Source organism: Mauremys mutica, chromosome 7 (genome assembly GCF_020497125.1).
Source record: "Mauremys mutica isolate MM-2020 ecotype Southern chromosome 7, ASM2049712v1, whole genome shotgun sequence".
Classification (NCBI taxonomy): Eukaryota; Metazoa; Chordata; order Testudines; family Geoemydidae; genus Mauremys; species Mauremys mutica.
This window is the reverse complement of record NC_059078.1, coordinates 109,727,602-109,752,456: the sequence shown is the minus strand read 5'-3', so window position 1 is coordinate 109,752,456 and position 24,855 is coordinate 109,727,602. Positions and strand designations below refer to the sequence as shown.

The window sequence follows — 24,855 nt, the reverse complement described above, 5'->3', positions numbered from 1 at the left end:
CTGTAGCCTTTACACTGTTTTGATTTTAGTCCAACTTTAATTCAAAGTTAGCACTGATCACTAACAGCTGCTCAGCCAAAGGGCAGATCACACATTCCCATTCCTCTGCCTTTCTTCATTCCAGCCAAGATCCCGTCTATTGTTTGCTACAACATATAATTAATCCAACATGCCCCTGCTCCCACTGAGCTTCACAAAAAAGGAACATTTTATATTTACTGTATGTCCCTTGGTTTAATCTTTATTCAATGTATGTGTTTGTTCATATATGTAAATATATAAATACTTACACCACCTCCACACATATTTACAGTTAAATTCATAATTATTAGTTAAGCACCAATCAATCATGAGCTCAGCAGGATCTGTACCTTTATAAGGCCAATTTTTCAAAATTGGGTGTGCAATTCTAGGCACCTACATTTATATTTTGGCACTTATGTAAGTGACTTGGTTTTCAGAGGTGCTGAAAACCAACAGCTTTAATTGATTTTAATGGTACTAATCCACGTAACACTGCACTAGATGGTGTTTTAGATTTAACCTACATAATTGCTGGATCACCCTATAGTGCCTCTGATAGTTATTTTGTGTAGATTATAGATAGAGCTGCTAGTGCCATCTATAGTTAAGGTTCTTCAATACTTCCCAGTATAAGATCCTTTTTTTAGTTGCTTATAACTTGCCAGTCCTTAGGCATTCAGGTTGAGCTTCAACATGTTGGGTGTCTGCCTTAGGCTGAATTATTTTGGGTAGTTTCAGTTAAAATGTTTCAGACATTCCAGAGCATGAGTAAGAGGAAAATGTGGTTTTTCCCATATTAAAAAAAAAATCTTATGACAATTTATTTAAGATATTCTAGCGCCTCCATGCTTTGGAGCAGAGACTTGAAATTTGTCAGGGAGTCACGCGGGTGTGGGGAATATGCCCTTTGCTGTCACCCTGAAAAAATGCCCAAATATGGCCACTCTATAAGTCTTTGAAAAATTTCAGTTCACACATGAGACTTCTTAGAGGGCAGCTCAATTTCTCTGCACTGAACATGCTCCGGTCCAGGGCTGAAAGGGCTGAGCAGGACTTTCCCTGTAATTGCTTCAGGCTGTGTGGCACCAATCATCAGAACCACGAACAAGGAAATTGTCCCTCATGCTCTCATTGCCCACCGTGCTGGTGCCCAGGTAGCAAAGAGGAGGAAGCCATCTGACTGAAATGCAGAAGAAACTGGAGCTGGATATGGGAGGAAGCGGGTAGGGTTGGGACAAGGAATATGGTGAGGAAGACTGGGAACCAGGGAGGAAAGAATGAAAGATGGAGACTGGAAAAGGATACCTGGAAGGAGAGGAGATTGGGAACAACTGGGACCAGCATGGGGATACTGAGACTGGGAGCTTGTGGGGGCAGAGAGACTGGGACTTAGTCACGGAGCCTAGACTGACTGGTCAAGGAGAGAGAAACTGGAATGAGGAGACTGAGACTGGGTAGGTGAGGGGACTGGTACTGCGAGGAGCAAGGGATGAGGGGGTGGACATTAGAATGAGAAACTGGAGGGAGGAACAAGAATGGCACAAGGACAGCATGGAGGGGACAAGGGCACCAACATTTCTAAGTCTCACCATTCCTCTGCTGTCAACAAATGTGTGTGGAATGTGTCTCATATCCCCCTCTAGTACTGGTCCACATAGAGGATGACCACCTACTACTGCTGCCAGTTACTCCCTTAGTTCAAGTGGCAGAAGTCTGTGGTAAATCTAAAGGCTCCAGCCCACCTGATAAATCATGTGGGTTTCATGTGGGACACCACAGGCTCAAAAGTTGAGAAAGCCAGCATTACAGGGTGTGCTGCCTCCCAATCGCCCCCTTGTGGCATGAGGTCACTCTGCAGGCCCCCTTCCATCAATCTCACCCCTCTCCAGGGCTCCCCAACTGAACTCACAACAGATCACTCTTGCAGGCCCTTCCCCAGGGCTTTATTTATTTTCCAAAACAACAAACAAAAATGAAAACACTAAGCAGTTACCCTTCGGACCTTAGACTCTGCCCCTAAGGCTACTGCCAGGCCTCCTGTCTCCAGCAGACCCTGCCATTCCTTCCTTTTTCTGCAGTTCCTTCAACTTCCTCAGGCCCTCTGCCCACCTTCCTTGTATTCTTTATCAGCTGATCCCCATTCAGATGTGCCTCCTTAGTAACTGGGAGTGGATGGGCCCAGGCCTCTGGCCCTTAAAGGGACAAGCCACCTTGTTACAGCCATTAATTCAGTTCCCCCTTGTGCATATGCATTATGAGAGTCTTTAATTACATGTAGTTTTTTTCCACAGGATCCCTACCTTATTAACCCCACAGGAGGGACCTGTCCTGGGAATGAATCAGAGTGGTGTAAAGGGGATTGCTGTCTGTAGGACTCTGGCCTCATTTGTTGCAGAAGTTGGAAAGTGTGTGAATGAGGAAGGAGATTGCAGGAAGAGAAGAGAATCAAATTCTATCCCTGCCTCTGCCACGGAGCTCCTGGGTGATGCTGGGCTTTCTGGAGTATGTTTGCAGCTGTGCTGCTAGGAAAGTTGGGGTAAAGCCAGTAGGGAGCTTGAAGGCAGTATAGAGCTACAGCCTCCATGGAGATGGCTCAGCACTTGGTAGATCACCTGAGTTCTGGATCTTGGAGAGTCAACCGATTTAGTGTTATGAGCTGCCTATCACTTCCTGAGTGGACCAAACTTCACCAAGGGAAGACTTTTCAGTTAATTCTACAAGTGCAAGCATGCAAAGTTTCTAGACACCAATTTGGATCAAAGGGGATAATATGGCTGTATATATGTTGGGCTTCTTACATACCTGCTGGAGTCCAGAGAGTTGTGAACTGAACCCTGTACACAAACAGGGTCATTGCACCTCAGGGGGAACCCTCCTTCCTCCCCCCCCAACACAAAATGGGAGGAAAAGCAGTGCATGCACTACTAGATAATAAACTGAATCAGCACATCCCAGAGTTACCCTGCTAGTGCCATCTGCTTTTGAACCTTCTGTCTAGCTGCTGATCCCCAGTGGGGCACCAGGTTATAGGTTTCTTGTACCACTGCTACCTTCACCCAGGCAGACTCTCTGCCCTGGGCTGTACCCGCAGCTAAGATCTGCTGGCCCTCTAACAATTTTCAACACTGCAGAAATGGTAAATTTGGGGCATAATTTATAAAAAGTTGTTTTCAATTTTTTCTTGATCAGAAAGTAACTGATTTTTACCAGTTTTACACTTAAACTGCAACCCTTAATTTAATATCACCTATATGCAATTGGGAAGAGTTAATGCCACTATGAGAACCTTACCTCTCCAATTTGCTGTGATGTGGGTGTCTTTAATTTGCAAATTTTGTGCCATATCCCATAGTATTTAAGGATAAAAAATTCCTACTGAAGCCAATGGGAGTTTTGCCTGAGCAAGGGCTGTGGGATTTGGCCCTTAATTTTATAAGATTTTTGCTTACTCCATGAAATAATTTAGATTTCGAATTTCCACCAAAGAAATGAAATAAGGCCAGGGCAATCAGAGAATGCCTGTAGAATAAACTGCCCAGCCACCTTAGTGCAACTGTATTGAAATAGAAACCACTCTACTGTGCTTACTGACTACAGTTTGGGGAATTATGGTAATGTGTACGTTTCCAATAGCTTGTCTTCTTCCAGCCAAAGAAATTACATGTAATAACTGAAGTGATGGACTATATGGCTGCCCTTTCATTTATTTATGAAATTATTTATTAGTACCTCCTAATAATTAAAATTAATCCCCCTAGGGAACTGATCTCTCTGAAGGAAAATCCCTGTTTACATTTCTGTCATGGGAGATCTTTAAAGTGAAATCTGACAGTGATTCACCTGTTCAAAGGTGAAGAACATTTAGAGTTAAAATGACCGGGGGTACAATATGAAATCACCATAAGACAATCAGATTTTACCATGGAGTGAGTCTCTCTTCATTTGATTGCAAAACTGTAGCTTCAACAACAAGCCAAATGTGAAATATGATAAGAAGGGAAGTTCATGCACCAGCTGGAGTCTCATTTGATTAATGAAATTCAGTGTTTTTGAAAGCTCTTAACGTGACAGGTGAGAGGGAAAGGGTAAAAGTGCATGTGAGATTTCCAAAGAGCTGAAAAGCTTGGTGTTAGAAGTTAGTATGTGTCATCATCACCAGCACATTTATTATTATTACTATCAGTATTAGAGTATTAATTTATGTTAGAAGTCAGAGGGTGTGAGACTCAGCAGAGCTCTGAAAGTTTGGAGGAAGAGGTGGAAAGTTACCTGGTGGAATCTCGAGAATGGATTTTTCTTTTTTGTTGCCTTTCTTCTGTTTTAACTCTTTCTTGCCCGGTCTGAACCTTGGGGGCTCCTCTGTCTCTGCAACGGGGGCTGTTTCTTCCTGTCCAGGTTGCTCTGTGAAAGGGGAAAATTCCTCATCGGGACCTGGATAGGAATAATAATGATCCCTGTTTATAATCTCCTGCAGGTAATAATCCTGATCCTCCACGGGCAAAGCCTGGGATAAATCCTCAAGCAGTGCTAGCCCAAAGGCACAGAGAGCAAGACAGAGCTGAGACGAACAGGAGCCTTTCTTGCTAAGGGAAATCATTTTTTTAAAGCAGCACAAAAGCTCCACTCTGAGTCCCAGATCCTTATTCAGCAGATAGGAAAAACAGCAAGCCGTGGTCACTGGTGAATTCCAGGACTTGTGTAGGGATAAAGAGTCCGGTCTGTGATAAATGCTTCTGCATTAGACTAGTTTGCAAAAGTTGCAAGGAGTGCAGTGAGAGAGAGGGCTGAGGAGGGAGGGAGGCAGGAGCCTGAGGTGCATGTGATCATAGGACTCACCAGCCAGACACATATACAGACACAGAGAGGGAAGAGAGAGAGAGCTCAGCTCTGCCAGCACTTGGCAGGTGTGACTCTCCAGAACACTCTGTCTTGTTTTCTTTCTTGCTTTCTATTTCCCTCTCTTTCTTTCACTGCAAAAACCAGGGTTGCAAGACACAGTTTTCAGCTCAATGTCTTGACTTGTGTAACTCTTCCGCGAGGTGGTGTTGGCAGCAATGGGGGTCGGGTTCAATATCTAGGGGTTCCTCTTAAAAATGAGAAACAGTCCTGGTTCAAGCCCCTACCCAGTAATCTGGGGAAACTAAACACTACCCCCAGGCACATCTAAGGGTATATCTACACTATCCGCCAGATCGGTGGGCAGCGATCGATCCAGCGGGGGTCGATTTATCATGTCTAGTCTACATGCGATAAATCAACCCCCATGTGCTCTCCCGTCGACTCCTGTACTCCACCACCGCGAGAGGCACAGGCGGAGTCGACGGGGGAGAGGCAGCAGTCGACTGACTGTGGTGAAGACACCATGGTAACTCGATCTAAGTACATTGACTTCAGCTACATTATTCACGTAGCTGAAGTTGCGTAACTTAGATCAAACACCTTCCCCCCCCACTCCCCCCGTAGACCAGGCCTAAGAGGCAATACTTTCTCACTCACAAGCCTTAAGGAAGTTTTATTAGAAGGAACCCAGAATTAATTTGGGAAAACACTGAAACAAATTATTCGAAAGGATATAAACCATAAACAAACACCCTCTTCCCAGGGCAGTGGCATTTGCCTCGGTTTCCCACCTTGCAGTGTGAAAGTCTGATGGACGAATGTCCATTTAACATGCCACTCCCCTTTCCCTCCACTGCACCCCACTCTGTTGTCTGAAGTCAGCCAATTCCTGGAACTCAAGGGCGCTTTCACGTGGGATCACCTCCACCCTGAAAGGGGGACGGGAGGAACATTGAGCACTGCCTCTACTCTCCCACTGCTCACCACTGCCATTCTGCTGCTGCTCGCTGTTCCTCTGACATTGTTGGCCACTCACTGCTGCCTCTGCTATGTCTGCTGCTGGTTGCCGCTGCTCCCACTGTTATATCTGTCACTGCTTGCTGCCACCTCTGTAATGCCATGATCTGAGGTTCCACCACTTAGCCCAGTTCTTAATGATCTCAGCTCTGAGTGATTTCACTGGCTAGCGGGGAACCTCACTGCAGCCTCTGTGTTGTCTTTCACTGCAACGCTGTCCTCACACCTGACACCAGATCTAAGGCTCACTCCCTAGACCTGCTCATCTGAGGACACTCAACTGAGTTTGATCAGTTCTGTATTTAAACATTGGAGAGGGGAGGGTCAAATAGTGTCTAGGACTTGTCAAACAGAGCCCTTCCCATCCCCCTCACTTTCACTTGGATGTGGCACTCCTCCCCCTATTTAGCAAGTGAGGTAAATTTTAGAGTGAGCCTTCAATCAGAACATGCTAAGCACAGTTCTGCTGCTCTTTACGTACACAATAAGGATAACAACATTTAATTACCCCTGCACTCAATACGACAGTGAATTTTAAACCAAAGCAGCCAAAATTGAGCACTTTGGCAAAGTAGCTCTGCCTACTTCAGGTCCTGAAGAAGAGTTCTGTGTGAGCTTGAAAGCTTGTCTCTCTCACCAACAGAAGTTGGTCCAATAAAAGATATTACTTCACCTCCTTGTGTCTAATATCCTGGTCTGACACCGCTACAACGCCACTCTATGCAAATGTACACACTGCTCCTGAAGTCTCTTCCCTCACTAGATGGCAGGGGAGAGCTCATTCAGACCCTGGCTTAGACTTGCAAGTTGCAGTGACTTCAGTCCTCATATACACAGTTGATCCTGGACTCCATTTTTTATTTGACAAAAAGTAAAATTGACAACAAGCATTTGCCTCCCAGTCACTGTATAAACATATGTCTCCTCCTTGCCAGAGAGACTGTGTGCTATGCATCTAGATCAAAGAAAAAATACTCTTTCTGTGCTTTGATTATGAAGTACAATTAAGGTTGTTTTATATGAAGCGGTGCACAAAGGAAAATGTGTCTGCGTGATCTCCTTTTGTCCTAAGGCATTCTATTTGGTTGCATGTGGTGAATAAAAAACAGGTGTTGATGGTGATCTGTATTTTCCTTCCATTTTCTTAGTTTTGTGCACTTTCTCTACACTGGTGTTCTACACAGCAACACAAAGGCAAGAAAGTGAAAGATTTGCTGGAGATAATCATAGAATCATAGACTTTAAGGTCAGAATGGACCATTATGATCGTCTAGTCTGACCTCCTGCACAATGCAGGCCACAGAATCTCACCCACCCACTCCTGTATCAAACCCCTAACCTATGTCTGAGCTACTGAAGTCCTCAAATCATGGTTTAAAGACTTCAAGGTGCAGAGAATCCTCCAGCAAGTGACCCGGGCCCACGCTGCAGAGGAAGGCGAAAAACCCTTAAAATCTTAAGTAAGGAAAGTAAACCTATAGGCCCACTGTATCCACCTGCCCCACTTCTGCTCCTTCCCCATCCTGGCCCGACCTTGCCCCCAGTTCTCCCATATACCACAGCCCTCAGGGGGTCCCCATGAAGCTGGGTACCATTCAATGCAGGAAGTGTGTAACCCTTCACAGGTCACTCAAATGTTGCTACACACTGAGGAAAAGGAACCATATTAAGCTTGGGGTTCTCTAAGCCTCACTTAGGAGTAGGACATAAGAATTGCTCCAGGACAGAAGCAACTGAAGATCAAGCAAAAATATCAAAATATTCTCTGCAGATTTCAAATCCTTCATCAGGTCCTTTCACCTTTAAACTCTCCACACTACACACCCGCACTCACTACTACTATATATGAGAGAGAAAGGTTATTCATATCAAACATAATTCAATTGTAGGTCTTCTGCACAATGTTGTTGTGGATTAAAGCAAAACTTCACATCTCAGCACCCATAAACGTTTATTGACAACACCTGTGATCCTCACTTCTGCTGCACATGGCGTTAGAGCTGGTAGGAAATTATTTACAAAAAAAAATCAACAGAAATTAAACAAAAATAATTTTCATTCAAATTTTTATTTGAAAAAAGTCTGAAAACCAATTGTTTTCATCCAAAAAATGTGTCTTTTAGTTGCCAAAACCAAAAAGGTTTTCAGGTTTGAATTTTCACTTGTTTCGTTGAAATATAAATTGAAAGCAATTGATATTGCTTCATTTAACTGAAAAGCCATTTTCCATCAAATAAAAGTTTTGATGCAAAAAAATGTGACCAGCTCTGCACAGGATGTATTTTTTTAAACCAATCTTTTTGTCCCTAAAGCAATGGTGATAAGAGGGCAGGTTGTAGGAGCTAACACCCCTGTACTTGGAGGATTTGAAAATGGAAATTTACATAGTAATTCCTAATTATCCTTCTTAATAGCACCTCTTGTAGCCAAAGGATGATCAACATCTGGATATCTCTCTTACTCTTGACTGATTTCACAGATGTTCTTACCTTGTTTTCCCTTTCTAGTGTATCTACTACTCTATTCTCTTGGGCCTACACATCAGTTGATGCAGATCCTTAATCATAGAAAATGTGCATAATTTTACCACCATGAATTTCATAACCTTTCTTATAGAAGTTTCAGAGGTGTCCATAAATCGAATACAGAACAGAAATAAGGACACTTTCAGTTGTTGTACAGTAGGGACAATCTGAATTGTTTTTTCCATGTCAGCAATAATGACATTATTTCACTAACTAAATAAGTTTGAACTGCAATTATTTAATCACTGCAGTTGACCAAAAAAAAAAAAAAAGATACTGTTACTGTATGTAAAGACTGAAGCAGATTTACACTTCCAAACATAACAAGATGGGAGTATTTTCTCAATATTTGGAGTCAAGTGTCTATTAAAGACCTGGATAATAGAATTTTTGGAATTTTACATTAGTAGCATTTTACAGCTTTAAAGGTATACATTTCAGTACATTAGCTTCCCCCTCACATCATACAGAACCCTTTTCTTAACTAAAAACTATTTTACTACAACATAAGTTTACTGATTTATTAATTCACCAGATATGTATTACAATGTGTAAATTTGATAGAGGGCCTGAATTTCAAAGCTGAGTGCATGTAATTGCATGTGTTCAATTGTATGCGCCTAATTTGTACATGTAAATACCATGTTTGTGAATGCAAATACTCAATTTGCACATACACATCTATATCTGTGTATATATGGGTTACCACAGTGCCCTTCACAGTGGTATATATATATATATATATATTAATTTACTTAACTGTCCATTAGTAAGTGCGAACAGCTGATTTGAGTAGGCTATCACAGTACTTGCATATGAAAATTAGGCAAACATAATAATGCACGTGTAATTGTGCTTACTTGGCTTTGAAAAAGTAAGACCCATACAGTGTTTTTTTCCCCAAATTCCTGTTTTTTTCTTACACCCTGCTGTTTTCAGCTATTAATGGGATATTGCAGACTCCCAAATGGTACAGGCACCATCCACATTTCCTCACAGTATCAAACAACTGTTTTCCTTTTCATATGCACATGCCTGTCTCCCACTAACATTAATCACTGGATCTTATCTGCATGGAGAGGCCCATTTACCCAAACATCTATATCTCTTAGTTATTTTTATTTACTTTTTCTCATAGTTCAAATATTTCCTGTTATTCCATATATCCCATCTGGGGAGAGAATAATCAAAAGGCGCAGTCCTAGTAATTCCATTCCTTTTAGAAATTGCTGTCACCCCCTAACTGCAGGCATACAGACATGTTGTCAGCTCCCTTTGGACCAAATTCTGCTTCTGAATATACACATATGGTTCTCATTGCAGTCAGATGGAGCCGTGCATGCACATCTCTGGACAGAATGTATCCCTCTAGCAGCATAGGGTGGATGCGGCTTTTTTTCTTTTTAACAGACAGGTCTTGTTTCAAAACAGAGTCCTAGGACCACACAATTTGCAGAAATTGAGCCAAATTTTGCTCCATAAAACCAGTCTGAGTCTAGCGACATCATTGAATTCTCAATGGTGTAATTAAGAATGGAATGTGTCCTAAGACAGTTTCTACCTGCTTTACTTATAAAATGCCAGGACAGTTTAAAAATAATTGCAATCAATAAGAAATTAATATTTCCTTAAAGCAACTACAACTAGCATTATCTTTACTATTGGAATAGAATTATTCCTCTTAATAATATGTAGATCACTCTATACGGTATTTAAATCCTGGACCAACTGAAGTGAAATGCAAAAATCAGTTGAAAAGGTGCCAGGATCTATTTGTAACAAATATACATTTGGAGATTATGGGCCTGCTGCTGATTTCACTAACCCCAGTTTTACATCAGTGTAATTCAGATGTCTTCAGTGGAAATATTCTTGGTTTACATCTTCAGTGGAGAACTGGATCCTGTATATTGCTGAGAGAGAGAGAATAGCTTTGCTTCTTCATAGCTAGTTTCTGACAAACAGTTTTCTTTGGTCCTGATTCAGGAAAGTATCCCTATTGAGGAAGGCACATAAGCACATACTTATGCTTAAAACTGAGCACGTGTTCAGCGCTTTCCTGATTCTGGTCCTTAATTTTTGTTTATATCATACACTGTATGCTCCTATTTTTGTTATCACTTAATTATATTTTAAACCGCTGGGCGACTTTTACAACTTTTCCTTTCTAATCATGTGTATTTTTTTTTAATTCACTAAAAAAAAAATCTTGTAATCTAAGAAAGAAGCAGCCTTATTTCATTAGTATTCCACAGTAACTTTCTGAGATAGCACATAAGGTTTCTATATGCTTTGGAAACAAAACAATAACTGTTCTTCCAAGCACCAGGAAAGCGTATGTCCCTTTACACTTAAGATGTGTAGTAAATCATGGAACATAAAATGAAGAAAATGGAAGTAATTTCCCCCCTCCCCCCTCCCCTCCCGCCACACACATATATAAACCATTTTACTCCTACTGTCAACAGGGGCAAAATATATCACCATAGGAAAGGGAAACCTCAAAGTGCTATTGGAAAATACAAAGTAAGCTGCATTTAAAATTTTAGAACCATGCCTCTTACAAGCCTGTCTTCGAACGGTGACTGGACATTGAAAACGATCTCGTATTAACCCATTTTATTCATTTTAAGTGCTGTTTTTAATATAAACAGAATTTCATGGTTTTGCCAAGCGGAAGCTGCCAAAAATATTAGACACTTTCTCTTTATCTCTTGAGCACATCAAAAGCTGTCGCAAAATACGAACTACAAATAAGAATAGCCATTAATGCTCCCTTTGCTCTAGGAAAGCTGCTATTTCCTCTAGGAAAGCAATGTCTAAAATAGTCAAATGACATTAATTAAGACAATTGCTTTTAGAAATCACTTATTTTAATTGTTTAAGAAATGGAGCACAACTCCAAAGTGGGGCAAATAGCACTATCTTTTCTAGCAAAAAAAATAACATGACCTTCATAAGATCACTCTTTGCACTTGTGTGTAAGAGGAAGATGCTCAAGTTGCCATGGAAACCAAAGGTTCCTTGTTATCTAATACTTCCCGAGGCTATATCATGATCATCACATGAACCCATTTTGTGCTAGAGATGGTCCTGAGCGGCACAGTTTGGATCTGGATTTTGAGCCCCCAAAATTGTCCGGGTTTTTGACTGAGTCCACAATAGAAATAGTTTGGAATTGGATCAGAGTTTGGATCCCAGTACTCCCTACCCCTCCCCAGCTCCGCGGAGGGTGTTTGTATCTGACATCTTGGCTCAGTCCCATCTCTGTTCTTGAGGGTGTATATTTACTAATTCTTCCTTTTTTTCTTTTTTTTTGTAAATGCTCCATTCCTTAAGGGGGGGACAGTTTAGGAGAAATGGCATTTAAAGAAAGTAGGTTAGACAGTATCAACCAATGTCTCTGTGACATATTCAGAAAGTTGTAAACATGGGTAAAAGTATTTTCTGGTACTTTTAAAAAGAATACTTATGGCAACCAAATTCCTCCAGGTCCCAGCATGACTGGTGGTTTTAATGCCAACACCACACTGACCTGGCACTTGACAAACACATTCCAGGATTGATACCAGTAGGAGCCTAACTAGGAAGGGGGACTGAAGAGATTCACAGGGGCTCCAAACATTTGTAAAACTGGCTTTTGAAGGAAAAGGAGCTAGTTACTAAGATTATTTTATTGACATGTTTGCATTTGAAAGACTGGAGCTCTGAATTAATGCTTATTTTAAGTGATGTGATTTTGACATTTGTATTAATCAAAACAGATAAATACATTGCATATTTGGGGAATGGGCTGGACAACACAGATCCAGGGCCGGCTCCAGGCACCAGCATTACAAACTGGTGCTTGGGGAGGCATTCTGAAAGGGGCGGCAGTCCCTGTTGTTTTGCCCCCAAGCAGCGCACCGAATTGCTGCCAGGGACAGCGGGGGCAGTCCGTGTCCCTTAGGGTGGCAGGCGCGTTTCCGCGGTGGCGGCAATTCGGTGGCAGCTTCTATGTTTAGCTGTCCGTGGCGGCTTCAGCTAAACATAGAAGCTGCCACCGAATTGCCGCCACCGCGAAAACGCGCCTGCCGCCCTAAGGGCACATGGACTGCCCCCGCTGCGGCAGCAATTCGGCGCACTGCTTGGGGCGGCGAAAACTGTAGAGCCGGCCCTGCACAGATCCTACATAATTATGAGAAACAATGGGACAGAATGGTCTCATTATCTATACACAAAACCTGAAAATGTTATGTAAATAAAATGCCCTTCAAATTCTAAAATCAATGTCCCTCAGATTAGTTGGAAACAAAAAACACCTGCTTCCAGCAAGTTCCCAATGAGTTCACCAATTTACACTGTCCAGTTATTCCCAAAACTAAACAGATTATAGGGCTGTCTTTGTAGCGTAAGAAGGAAATAGTGTTTCCCTCAGATATACTAGAGCAGTAGTTCTCAAACTTTTTTTTTCGCAGACCACTTGAAAATCGCTGAGGGTCTTGGCGGACTTAATGATCTTTCCAAATGTTGTTTGTACCATCAGCTAACTATTGTAAAGCGCTAAATAAAAAAAAACCTTAATAATAATTAACGTTTTTGTTTACAAATAAAAGCACACAACTCATATTATATCATCGGTAGTCTTACCTTTCTAATGTGATGGATGTGCCCTCTCTCCCCCGCCACGGCAGCCCCCGTGCTGGGGCTGGGAGGGAGGTTGGGGTGTAGAGAGGGTTCGTCAGGGTTCATCCCTTTCTGGGGTGCCGGGGCACCACATTGCCTCCCTTAGTGCTTGCACGGCCCCTTGGGGAATCAGTTGGGCTGCAGGAATCCTTGCTCAAGCCGTCCGGCAGGGGGCTTAGCACACACTGTGGCAGTAAAGAGTCACAGCTCAGGCCCTTAGGCAGGGGCTGAGCAAACACGGGTACCCGTTAGCTGTTACTAAGCCCAGGCCCTGGGTCAGGGCGGGGCAGCAATGAGTTCAAGGCTCAGGCCTTCAGGCAGGGGCAGAGCAAACACAGGTATATAGCACACCCAGGCTTCAGGCTCCGAGCAGCCTGGGAGAGGGGGAGACTGCCACCCACACGTTGGGTGGCGGGATGGGGGTGGCGGGGAGAGACGCAGGCCTTCCCACTCCACTGCGTCCCAGCCCGGGGCCCTAGCAGTGGCCACAGGCCTGCTGCTGTGTCAGTGGGGATCCTGGCCACCGCACACTGACATGGGTTCCGGCTGTGCCGCAACCAGACTCGGGTCGGCTACCCCCAGGCTACTTCCCAACTCCCCTCCTGGAGGTACCTGAGTCAAGGTTGTGTCCTCAGGGGGGTCAATCACCATTGGATCCTTGGAGTGGCTGGCAAGGGGCAGCCTCAGCGACTTGTCAGGGTAGCTGGCAAGAGGCAGGCTCAGCGACTCTCCCACACGCTGGTCTGCATTGAGTGTTGGCCGGTCAGGCCAGTATCCAGGTCCACCGCTGGTTGCTGGAGTCTCCCCAGCAGGAGCTGGGCCAGAGGCATCTGGCCTCTCCAGTGGCTGCCTCTCAAGTGAGCTCTGGGGTTGAGCTCTTATACTTCCTGTCCGGCCTCTGACCCACTGGTGGGGCGGGCTTGGAGTGCTCTGGCTCCGCCCACTCTGGGGTCTGTGGGAGCTCATCCCTCTCTGGGACACCGGGGAACCACACCACCTCCCTTCAGCGGGTGTCTCCCCCTCTCTCCCCCACCGCGGCAGACCCTGAGTTGGGGCTGGGAAGGGGGTGGGGGGTCTTTCCCCTGCCACAGCAGCCATAGAACTGAGGCTGGGAAGGCCATCTCTCCCTGGCAACTGCAGCCCTGTAGCTGGGGAAAGTTGCCTCTTTCTCTGGCCGCCACAGCCCTGCACATCCCAAATTCCCCCCAACCCCTCTTCTCACCCCACTGCCCTCTCCCACCTACCCCTTTCCCCTCCCCCCCAAGACCACCACCTCACCTTACATGTGTGTCTTCTCCAGGCACACAACTTAGAGGGAACTATCCGCAGACCATCTGAATGGTTTGAGAACTTCTGTACTAGAGTATTCATTGCACAGCTGGCTGTCACAGGGGTTAAAGTGGGATGCCTCTGCCTGGCACACAAAGAAGAGAAGTTTTGTCCAAACACGACATAATGTATGGAGGCTGCATTATTTACATCTAATACATTTGTTTGAAGGTGGAAATACCTGATTTTGTTAACATTCATAATCATGTACTTTTGGACAATAATACTCCACTAAACTTAATATACACTAAATACCATCAATAACATTATTTCCCTTATAAAAACAGTGAAGAACTTGAATGATTCATAAAGAACATAGGCAGTTAAATGAGTTCTAACTTGTCATATATCAAGAATCAAAGACTCATGAGAGACGTTTACATTACTGGTTATGACAATATAGTTTCACAGGTATGTAATAAAATTGTTTGAACCTGACTTCTAGTCATTAAACATGGGCTTGTGCTAGCGTGTTGGATAATGCTGTTTAAAAGGTGAAGTGATAAAGTCTCATTCCATCTTTAGCGTCTAAAGATAGGAGATGATTACTAATGTGTAGTTTAATGCACACTATGAAGCTCTAGAATTTCTGCAATATAATATCACCGTTTCCATCTATGCAAAATGCATGTGTGACCAGGGTCCCGGGGGGCCACACTGAGGTTACTCAATTAGGACAAACTGCAAAGAATGGGGCAGACAATCCCCAAAGCTGGTGGATATCCCAATATTTAGATTTACCAAGCTTTCTACAATACCTTTGCACAGAAGCTAAAACACAGTTCCCTTATAGCAACCAAGCCTTGGGCTTCCACCCAAGTCAGATATGATGAGGATTACTGAAAATTTTAGTCATAATATAAGAAAGTTCTACCAATCCTAAAGGATCAGACACATTACCTCCCAAGTTAATGAATATTTCAGATCTTACCCAAATACACACATACAGCCAATTCTTATTAACTAAATTAAAATTTTATTAAAAAAGAAAAGAGAGAGTATTGGTTAAAGATCTGCATACATACAGACATGATTACAGTTCTCAGATCAGTTTTATAGTAGACATGGAGAGCTTTGTAGTTGCAAAGAGTTCCTTCAGAACTAGTCTATAGGTTATAGTCCAGTGTTCATATTCAAGGTGATCCAGGTGGGACTGGAGATCTCAGTCTTACAACTCAAGCTTCCCCTGCATAAAGCATCAAGCAGATCTGAGATAAAAATTATCAGTACCCAAGGCTTTTTTTATACAGTTTCAGGCCTTCTCTTGACAACTCGGAATTCTTAGGTGAACAACAGGCAATCATTGAGATTCTGAAGCAGACTTATTTCCTAAGCATCATGGATAATTAGCTACACGGATTAACGTAAGGCAATTGCCTGTTTTCCATCATTTGCAGGTGATTTGCAGTCAATCAATATAAAGACAGTGATATCACTATATTTCGAGTTTATTTAAATATTAAGATCTCTTGTTGATCTCCGAATTAACAGAATGCAGCATAGCCAGAAAATGCTTAATTACATTGTTAACCTCTAACAATGTATATGTAAACACACAAAAACACAAACATTATCTACCAATGTGACCCTCAAGGTTGAATTTGGGTAATTTATTCTGCAGGATGCTTAACCCTTACTGGCCATGAGTCACAGCATGCAATTAACAGATTTGGACAAACTGAAGATTTAGTGTTAATTGCATTGTGAGAGAGCATGGTTTAGAAGGATGGAGCGCTGGATTGGGAGTCAGGAGACATGGGCTCTGTCACTGATGGGCTATGTATCCTTAGGTGATTCTCTTCATCTGTTTCTTCTCTCACCTTCCATTTGTCTTGTCTATTTAGACTGTGAGCTCTTAAGGTCTGTTTCTTACTACATGTGTGTTCAGTGCCAAGCACAATGGGACCCTGATCTCAGTTGGGGCTTCTAGGCACCACTGTAATGAAAATAATACTAAGAATAATACTGACTTTAGTGGAGTTATATTAAGGATGTAATGGAACAAGATAACACTCATAGAAGACTCAGCTGAAGCAGCAGCAAGCTTTATTCCAAGACCACAACACAGCACCTTGCAGGTAAGGAGCCAGGCAGCCACTGTGTTGAGCAGACTGACTGGCACTTGTTGAGTTCTTATACAGCAGGCATGGGTGGCCTTCAGTGGGCAGCAACTAGTGGTGGGGGTAAGCTATATTAATTCAATTACAAGCCTTGCATAGGCTGCATTAGTTCCTTACAAAGGATGGATTTGGCCCACTGAGTCTGAATGTTTGGAAATACTAAAGCTTAGACAAACACACAAAGAAGTGTATTTGAATAGTTGTTCTTTAAGTCTTCATATTGTTTTCTGCTAATTTAACCCAAGCAAAATCTCACTAACTGTTCTAATGAAGAAAAGGAATATGAAAAACATTTCCAGAAGCTGTCCTGAGAATATAAGCAGTTTATCCCACTCTTCAAAATATTAAATAATAATATTAAAGTTATACGTAAATCACTTGTTTGACTCCAAGAAAGGAAATGTTGGTTCTTTTTTAACATAGTCCAATCAAGCAGTTTTCTTTTTTACCACTGAACAAAACCTGTACAAAGATCTAAATTTTTTGGCATTTTGTAATGGTGTTATGTAATATTATTACCTGGGACCTCTCTTCCTCTGCTACCATCTCACCCATCCACTCATGCCTCTGGATCTGCTTCCCTTTACTTGGATTTGAAATCAGGGTATCCAGATGTCTAATAGAATGAAGCATCGGCTTTTATGTTGTTTCCTCAAATACCTAGCCAAACAGGCTCTCTATTGTTCAGTGTCACTTTCACAGCTTTAAGACCTATGTTCATACTGAGACTTGCTTTCACTCCTGTGATTGTACCATGCTTCATTGCTCCACAGTCTCATGGTTCTGTTTCATGAGAATTCTCATAAGATTTGTGATGATGGATGAATCACATCATTAGAACTTCTGTCTGAAATAAACAAGAACGGGTGGTAACCCCACTGGGAATCAGGGAGGGAAACTCAGAAAAGAAGATGTAAAATATGCTGTTCTGATGCAAGCTTGGAGTCAGAGCTGGTGTCAAGGTCAAGAATCAAGCTCAGGGTCAGAGAGAGAGAGTCAAAATCAGGCCAAGGGTTAGTACCAGGGTCAGTGTTGGTGTTCCAGGAGTTGATTGAGGCTCAGTATCCAAGTCAGAGCTGAGGTAAATACCAGGAATTCAGAAGCAGACCAGTCACAGCAGCTACCTAGAAATCCATATTGTTGCCTGGACACTTCCTGGTATGCAGGGCCGACTCCAGGCACCAGCAAAACAAGCAGGTGCTTGGGGTGGCACATTTCTAGGGGTGGCATTCTGGCACCAGCCATCATAGGTGCCAACTCCAGGGCATGGGGAAAAAGTGCCCTTGCTGCACCAACTCGCCGCCCCAGCTTGCCTCTGCCGGCTCCCTTGAGCCCCGCCGCCACTTCTCTTCTTCCCCCTCCCTCCCAGGCTTGCTGGGAGGGAGGAGAAGCCGAGCAGCAGGCACTGGGGGGAGGCAGCAGTGGTGGAGCAGAGGTGAGCTGGAGCGGGGAGTGGTTACTCTATACCCCGTTACTTCCTGCGCCCCCCCGACCCTAGCTCACCTCTGCTCCGCCTGCTCCCCTGAATGTGCCGCTGCTCCGCTTCTCCACTCTCCCTTGCCTGAGAGGGAGTGGGGAGAAGCGGAGCGGCGGCACACCAGGGGGAGCAGGCGGAGCGGAGGTGAGCTAGGGTGGGAGGTTGTGGGGGGCCCCAAGAAGCAATGAGGAGGGAAATGCTGCACGCCCGGGGGAGGAGGCAGGGCTGGGGATTTGGGGAAGAGGTTCAGAAGGGGTGGAGTTGGTGAGGGGTCGGGGGGGGGCATGAAAAAAAGGGGGGTTGGCCAAATTTTTTTTTGCTTGAGGCGGCAAAAATCCTAGAGCCGGCCCTGCTGGTATGCCCCATGAGTTTATATAGGATCAAGGAGCCAATCATCAATCACCAAGACAACTATCCATCAGATCACGCAAGGTGGAACTTTCTGTGGCTGCAACTTCCGCAGATTGTGGGTTTCAGGGAGCGGCCATGTTACTGCTGACAGTGTGGGGATGTTGGTTGCCTAGGAGCCCTGCAGGGCTCTGGTCAAATTCTACCAATCCTTATAGAGCACTATGTCCAGTTCTGGGCACCGCACTTGAGGAAAGATGTAGACAAACTGCAGAGATTCCAGAGGACAGCAACAAAAATACGAGTTTAGAAAACCTGATCTATGAGAAAAAGTTAAAAAAACTGAGCCAATGATGGAAATTCCACAACATCCCCAGGTTCCAGTGCTTAACTGCCCTGACAATTAGGAAGATTTTCCTAATGTCTAACATAAATCTCCCTTGCTGCAATTTAAGCCCATTACATCTTGTCCTCTCCTCACTGGATAAGGACAACAAATGATCACCCTCCTCCTTATAACAATTTTTTAAGTACTAGAAGACTTATGTTCCCCCTCACCCCTCATCTTCTTTTCTCTAGACTAAACAAAACCAATTTTTTCAATCTTTCCTCATAGGTCATGTTTTCTAGACCTTTAATAATTTTTTTGGGGTCTCCTTTGTACTTTCTCCTATTTGTCCATATCTTTCCTGAAGTGTGGTGCCCAGAACTGGACTCAGTGCTCCAGCTGAGGCCTTATCAGTGCTGAGTAGAGTGGAAGAATTACTTCTTGTGTTTTGCTTACCAACACTGCTGTTAATACATCACAGAATGATGTTTGGCTTTTTGCAACAGTATTACATTGTTGACCCATATTTAGTTTGTGATCCAGTCTAACCCTCCGAACCTTTTCTGCAGTACTCCTTCCTAGGCTGTCAATTTCCATTTTGTATTTGTGCAGTTGATTATTCCTTTTTAAGTGTATTGACATTTGTCCCTATTGAATTTCATCCTATTTATTTCACACCATTTTTCCAGTTAGTCAAGATCCTTTTGAATCCTAATCTTGTCCTTCAAAGTGCTTGCAACCCCTTCCAGCTTGGTATCATTCACAAACTATGCCATCATCCAAATCATTTACAAAGATATTGAATAGGATTGGACCCAAGACAGATGCCTGTGGGAATCTCACTCAATATACCCTTCCAGTTTGACTGTTAATCATTATAACTACTCTGAGTAGGTCTTCCAACCAGTTGTGCACCACTTTATAGTAGTTCCATCTAGGCTATATTTCCCTAGTTTGTTTATGAGAAGGACATGTGAGACAGTATCAAAAGCCTTCCTAAAGTTGAGATATCCTATCTACTGCTTCCCCCCATCCACATGGCTTGTTACCCTGTCAAAAAAGGATATTAGGTCTTGACAAATCCATCTTGACTGTTACTTATCACCTTATCTGGTCTCCTCACCTCAAAAAAGATATTCTAGCACTAGAAAAGGTTCAGAAAAGGGCAACTAAAATGATTAGGGGTTTGGAGAGGGTCCCATACGAGGAAAGATTAAAGAGGCTAGGACTCTTCAGCTTGGAAAAGAGAAGACTAAGGGGGGATATGATAGAGGTATATAAAATCATGAGTGATGTTGAGAAAGTGGATAAGGAAAAGTTATTTACTTATTCCCATAATACAAGAACTAGGGGTCACCAAATGAAATTAATAGGCAGCAGGTTTAAAACAAATAAAAGGAAGTTCTTCTTCACGCAGCGCACAGTCAACTTGTGGAACTCCTTACCTGAGGAGGTTGTGAAGGCTAGGACTATAACAATGTTTAAAAGGGAACTGGATAAATTCATGGTGGCTAAGTCCATAAATGGCTATTAGCTAGGATGGGTAAGAATGGTGTCCCTAGCCTCTGTTCGTCAGAGGATGGAGATGGATCGCAGGAGAGAGATCACTTGATCATTGCCTGTTTCACTCCCTCTGGGGCACCTGGCATTGGCCACTGTCGGTAGACAGATACTGGGCTAGATGGACCTTTGGTCTGACCCGGTACGGCCGTTCTTATGTTCTTATCTTCTAGATGCTTAAAAACTAGTTGGTTGATTTTTTGCCCTATTGTTTTTCCAGGAACTGAAATTAAGTTGACTGATGTATTATTCCATGTTTAGTCTTGAGAAAAGAAGAAGAAAAGAAGACTGAGGGGGGACATAAATGGTGTTCAAATATGTTAAGGACTGTTATAAAGAGGACAGAGATCCATTGTTTTCCATGTCCACTAAAGACAGGAGAAGAAGTAATTGGTTTAATCTGCAGCAAGTTAGATTTATTTTAGGTATCAAAAAACTTTCTGACTACAAGGTGTGGCAAGGCACCTCTTCTTGCCACATCAGCCTCTGCGTTTTCCCCTCTGGTGGCGGGGCGAGGGGGAGGGTTGAAGTAAATCAGTTCTACTCTGGAGGTTTTTAATTCTTAACTTTGGTTTATTTATACTGTTTACAAGGTAGGCCTCAGAGTAGCCCAAGTAGTTCTCTGAAGCAAAATAACCCACAACACAAAATAAATACTTCTCTTTACTCCCACCAGAGCATTGACTTATTATGCTGGCTTCTGGTTACCAGCCCTCCCACAAAACAGAAGTAAACTCAATGTTGCCCCTATAGGGAGAACAGCCTCCACCTAGAAGCCTTTACTCCATGGTGGCCCTAACTCTATTGCAATTTGTTTCTTCTCACAGCTCCCACTGTCTCAACAGCGGAGGGATTTTTAAAGGTCACTGGCAGCCCTTAATTGGACTCAGGTGTCTCTAATTAATCTGAGGTAACCTCTTTTCAGTTCATAGGTAAAAGGGCCTTCAACATTCTAGGACTTATATATCTGCCATTCCCCACTCTCTTATAGCTGATAGGTCTGAGTTTGTTACAGAGGACAGTTAAGCACTGGAACAGGTTTTCAAGGGAGGTTGTGAAATCCCATCAGTAATTTTTAAGAACGGGTTAAGCAAACTGGGATGACCTAGGTTTATTTGGTTCTATCTCAGACCAGGGGTCTGGACTAGTGACCTCTCAAGGGCCCTTCCAGCCCTACATTGCTATGATTCATGGACAGGGGTGGCTCTATGTATTTTGCCGCCCCAAGCATGGCAGTTAGGCGGCTTTCGGCGGCACACCTACGGGAGGTCCGCTGGTAACGCGGATTTGGCGTACCCGCCACCAAATTGCCGCCAAAGCCGTGGGACCGGCGGACCTCCTGCAAGCATGCCACCGAAGGCAGCCTGACTGCCGCCCTCCCAGCGACTGGCAGGCTCCCCCCCCGTGGTTTGCCGCCCCAGGCACGCACTTGGTGCGCTGGTGCCTGGAGCCGCCCCTGTTCATGAATTTGATACTGTATTAAAAATTATGCCATTTCTGAATACAAATAAGTATATTCAGACCCTTTCACCATCTCTAATTCACACATTCTGGACAAACTTCCAACAGAACTCACAGGGAATCTCACTTAGTGGTTCTTTCCCAGCTAATAAGGCAAGGATGGAGATGCATCTTCTTCCACTCCAGAGAAATGGGCAAAGCAGTCAGATATTTTGATTACTTATTAATGTTGAGGGATGTCTGCTGGTTCCAAGGACACTAGATGTATATTGTAACTGAGATCTATGGTTAAAATTAGGTCATCCTTTTTGTATTTCTAAACATCCATTTGAAAGTCATAATCGTGCCAAAAAGTCACCATTGTATACATAACCAGGCTATAAATGACAAATTCAAAATCTCCAAAGGCTGTATAGAAACATCCTTTTAAAAACTTATTTACATTCCTTGGAAGTGTATAATATAATCACTTATTGATTCCTTGGGAAATCCTTACGGGAAGAAGGAATGTGCCTTGTCCCATTTTATTCATTGAACAGTGCAAGCCCTCTGAGTATTTATTTATTTATTTCTGAATCTTGGTCTTTTTTTTAAAAACCTATTGCTTAACTAGAATTCTCTTATGTTCTACTGTTAGGTACAAGCAGATTCAAAAGATACTGAGAGAGCAAGTCAGATAACAATACCTTAGTTGGCACAGAAATCCATTATGAGTTCTTCAATTTTTAGCTTGACCTTGGGGTTTGGTAAAGGATATTATGTTGAATGCATACTGTGTACAGATAAGGTCTGATCCAACTCCCATTAAAGTCAATGGATGGATTACCACTGATCTTGATGGGCATAGGGTCAAGTCTTAAATCAGTAATATGGTTATAGCTAGTGAAAGGGGCAGGCCGTCCCTTCATCAAGGAATTTAATAGAGTTGTTATTGTACACATCTTATGGATCAAAAATAATTTTTCATTACCTTCTTTCTAGCCTGGTTAGTACTGTTAAAATATACATAGAAGTATAATGCCTGCCATAATCTTTTCCTCTCCATCAGTACACTCAAAAATAAAACAAAAGATGACAACACAATACGGGGATCGCTGGTCATTTGGGGCTAATGGAGCGAAGCGCCACCAGTAATGTTATAACTGCACAGTGTGGCTGATGCAGTTGTTACTACCGCAGTTGCCATACACGTAATGCCACTGAATTTGCCATACCTGGATTTTAAATCACAGCTAAGAACCTAACTGCTTTTTAAAGTTCATGTGTGCATTGGTCAGCTTTACAAACTAATACAGATATGACCTTTGGGAACTGACTCTCTCTCTCTCCTGAGTTCTTATAATGAACTAAACTACTGAGAGAGCTGTGTCTTCCTTTGAAACTACAGCTGCAACTATTTGACTGCTTTCTTTTGCAAGATCTCTATGTATCTCTATGAATTCTCAATGACTTCTATTTTGGGACTGCAGAACATTCTTCTGCTTTCATGCTCTTTGTCTTCAATTTGCAAACGTAAGGGAAGAGATTTGAGCCAGGAGAAAAAGGGAAGGGCATTCAATAATGCAAAAAGAGTGGCTCTGGAAGTGACTATCTCTCTACATCTCTTCCTATGGTTCACTGGAAATCAGTATTAGTTATTCAAAGTATCCATGAATAGGAGGTGAAGTAAGCCCTTTTAAAGGTACATTTTTAATGGTAAGCTGAACCTAGCATTCGGTGTGTAGTCACACCAAATTGGAATACGCATACAGACGCTCCCTGACTTAAGCAAGCATTCCGTTCTGGAACACATCTCCAACCATTCACATGTACACCTACAACCCCTGAAGAGCATTGGGGGTGGGACCCCAGACACTGGCTGAGAAGTGACTTCACTGAATGATGCTGCCTGAAGGGTGGGGGGACACAGAGACCAGTAGTAGGGCCTTGATATACATAGTGATGGACTTGACTATCCCCACAGATCTGCACTCTACACAGGGTTTCTCAGCCACACCCTCTGCCTCCTTCTAATGCTACAAATCCCTCTGCTTTGAGAAGAAAATGCAGGCAAAACTCCATGAGGTCAAACTCATTGAGTTATTATTAATTGTTTGTATAACTGCAGTGCCTACTCATAGAGCAGGACCCCATTGTGCTAGGTGCTGTACAAATTCAGAACAAAAAGATAGCCCCTGCCCCAAGGATCTTGCAATCTAAGTATAAGACAAGAGACAACAGAATGATACAGACAAGTGGGGTAGTACAAAGAAACCACACCAGACAGCATGATAGGCAGTGGTATAAGCTCACCAGCAGTCTAAATGTTGTCCAGTTTTTTAGGCCTCCCCACAGAAGAGATTTTTAAGGAGGGTTTTGAAGGAGGATAACAAGCTAGTTTCACAAATGTTTATCGGGAGATCCTCCCAAGCATGAGGGACATGGGGAAAAGCATGAAGATATGTGTTTGAAAATTTAATAAGTGAGTGACAGAGGCTGACATCGGAGGGGGTGAATATAGGCCATAATATTTATTCAATATAGAAACATCGCTTTACTTCTCACAATATGCATATTTGTATAGTATGTGTAACATGGTCCCAGTTATTCGCCTGTAGCTATTACACCTGCATAACTCCCACCAAATTCTGGATTGGGCCCTAAATAAGCTTTAAACAAAATGAGGGACAATATAACAAAGATAAAAGTATAAAAACAGGAGTACTTGTGGCACCTTAAAGACTAACAAATTTATTTTAGCATGAGCTTTTGTGAGCTAAAGCTCACCCTTAAGAGTTTACTACTATCACAGCTGTCTTATTTTCACTTTTATGATGGAAAATCTGCTACTAAACTTAGGATCAAATATGGCAGATCACTTACAGCTGTTTTCTCCTCAGTTCATTTTTAATTACAGGCTATCATACATGCCAGATTAATGGAACAAAGTGCAGTCACTTTACCATTAATCTTTCTTAAACTAGAAAAATTTGGTTGACAATACTAAAATCATATTTCATAAGTGATTTATTTGAGGAGGTCAAGCTTGGAATTGCAACACAAAAAATATTTCCTGTTATTATACCCAATCATGGGTAAACTCCTCCCTGCCTGCTTGTCTGTGGTTGTTACAGGCATGAAAAATACATATAAGGCAATGCTGAAAATGTACTGGAAAGCACT

The 24,855-nt window shown here is 42.9% G+C and overlaps 1 protein-coding gene across 3 annotated transcripts in view; it reads right to left on the bottom strand.

Annotated features, from left to right (window-relative positions):
• The window catches only part of CPXM2 (carboxypeptidase X, M14 family member 2), a 126,331-nt gene extending 113,151 nt beyond the window's left edge, over nucleotides 1–13,180 (bottom strand). Inside the window, exons 1-2 of one of the 3 annotated variants that reach the window (XM_045025689.1) lie at nucleotides 13,035–13,180; nucleotides 4,294–4,425 (exon numbers count right to left, since the gene is read on the bottom strand). Coding sequence is in view for 1 of the 3 variants with exons in the window: in XM_045025688.1 (XP_044881623.1) it covers nucleotides 4,294–4,621 (328 nt within the window). In the remaining 2 variants the exon portion in view is untranslated. Of the gene's footprint in view, nucleotides 1–2,026; nucleotides 2,050–4,293; nucleotides 4,762–13,034 lie in introns of those variants that run through there. The other 2 variants (XM_045025688.1, XM_045025691.1) reach the window with 2 other exon arrangements.
• Nucleotides 13,181–24,855: the final 11,675 nt, after the last annotated feature.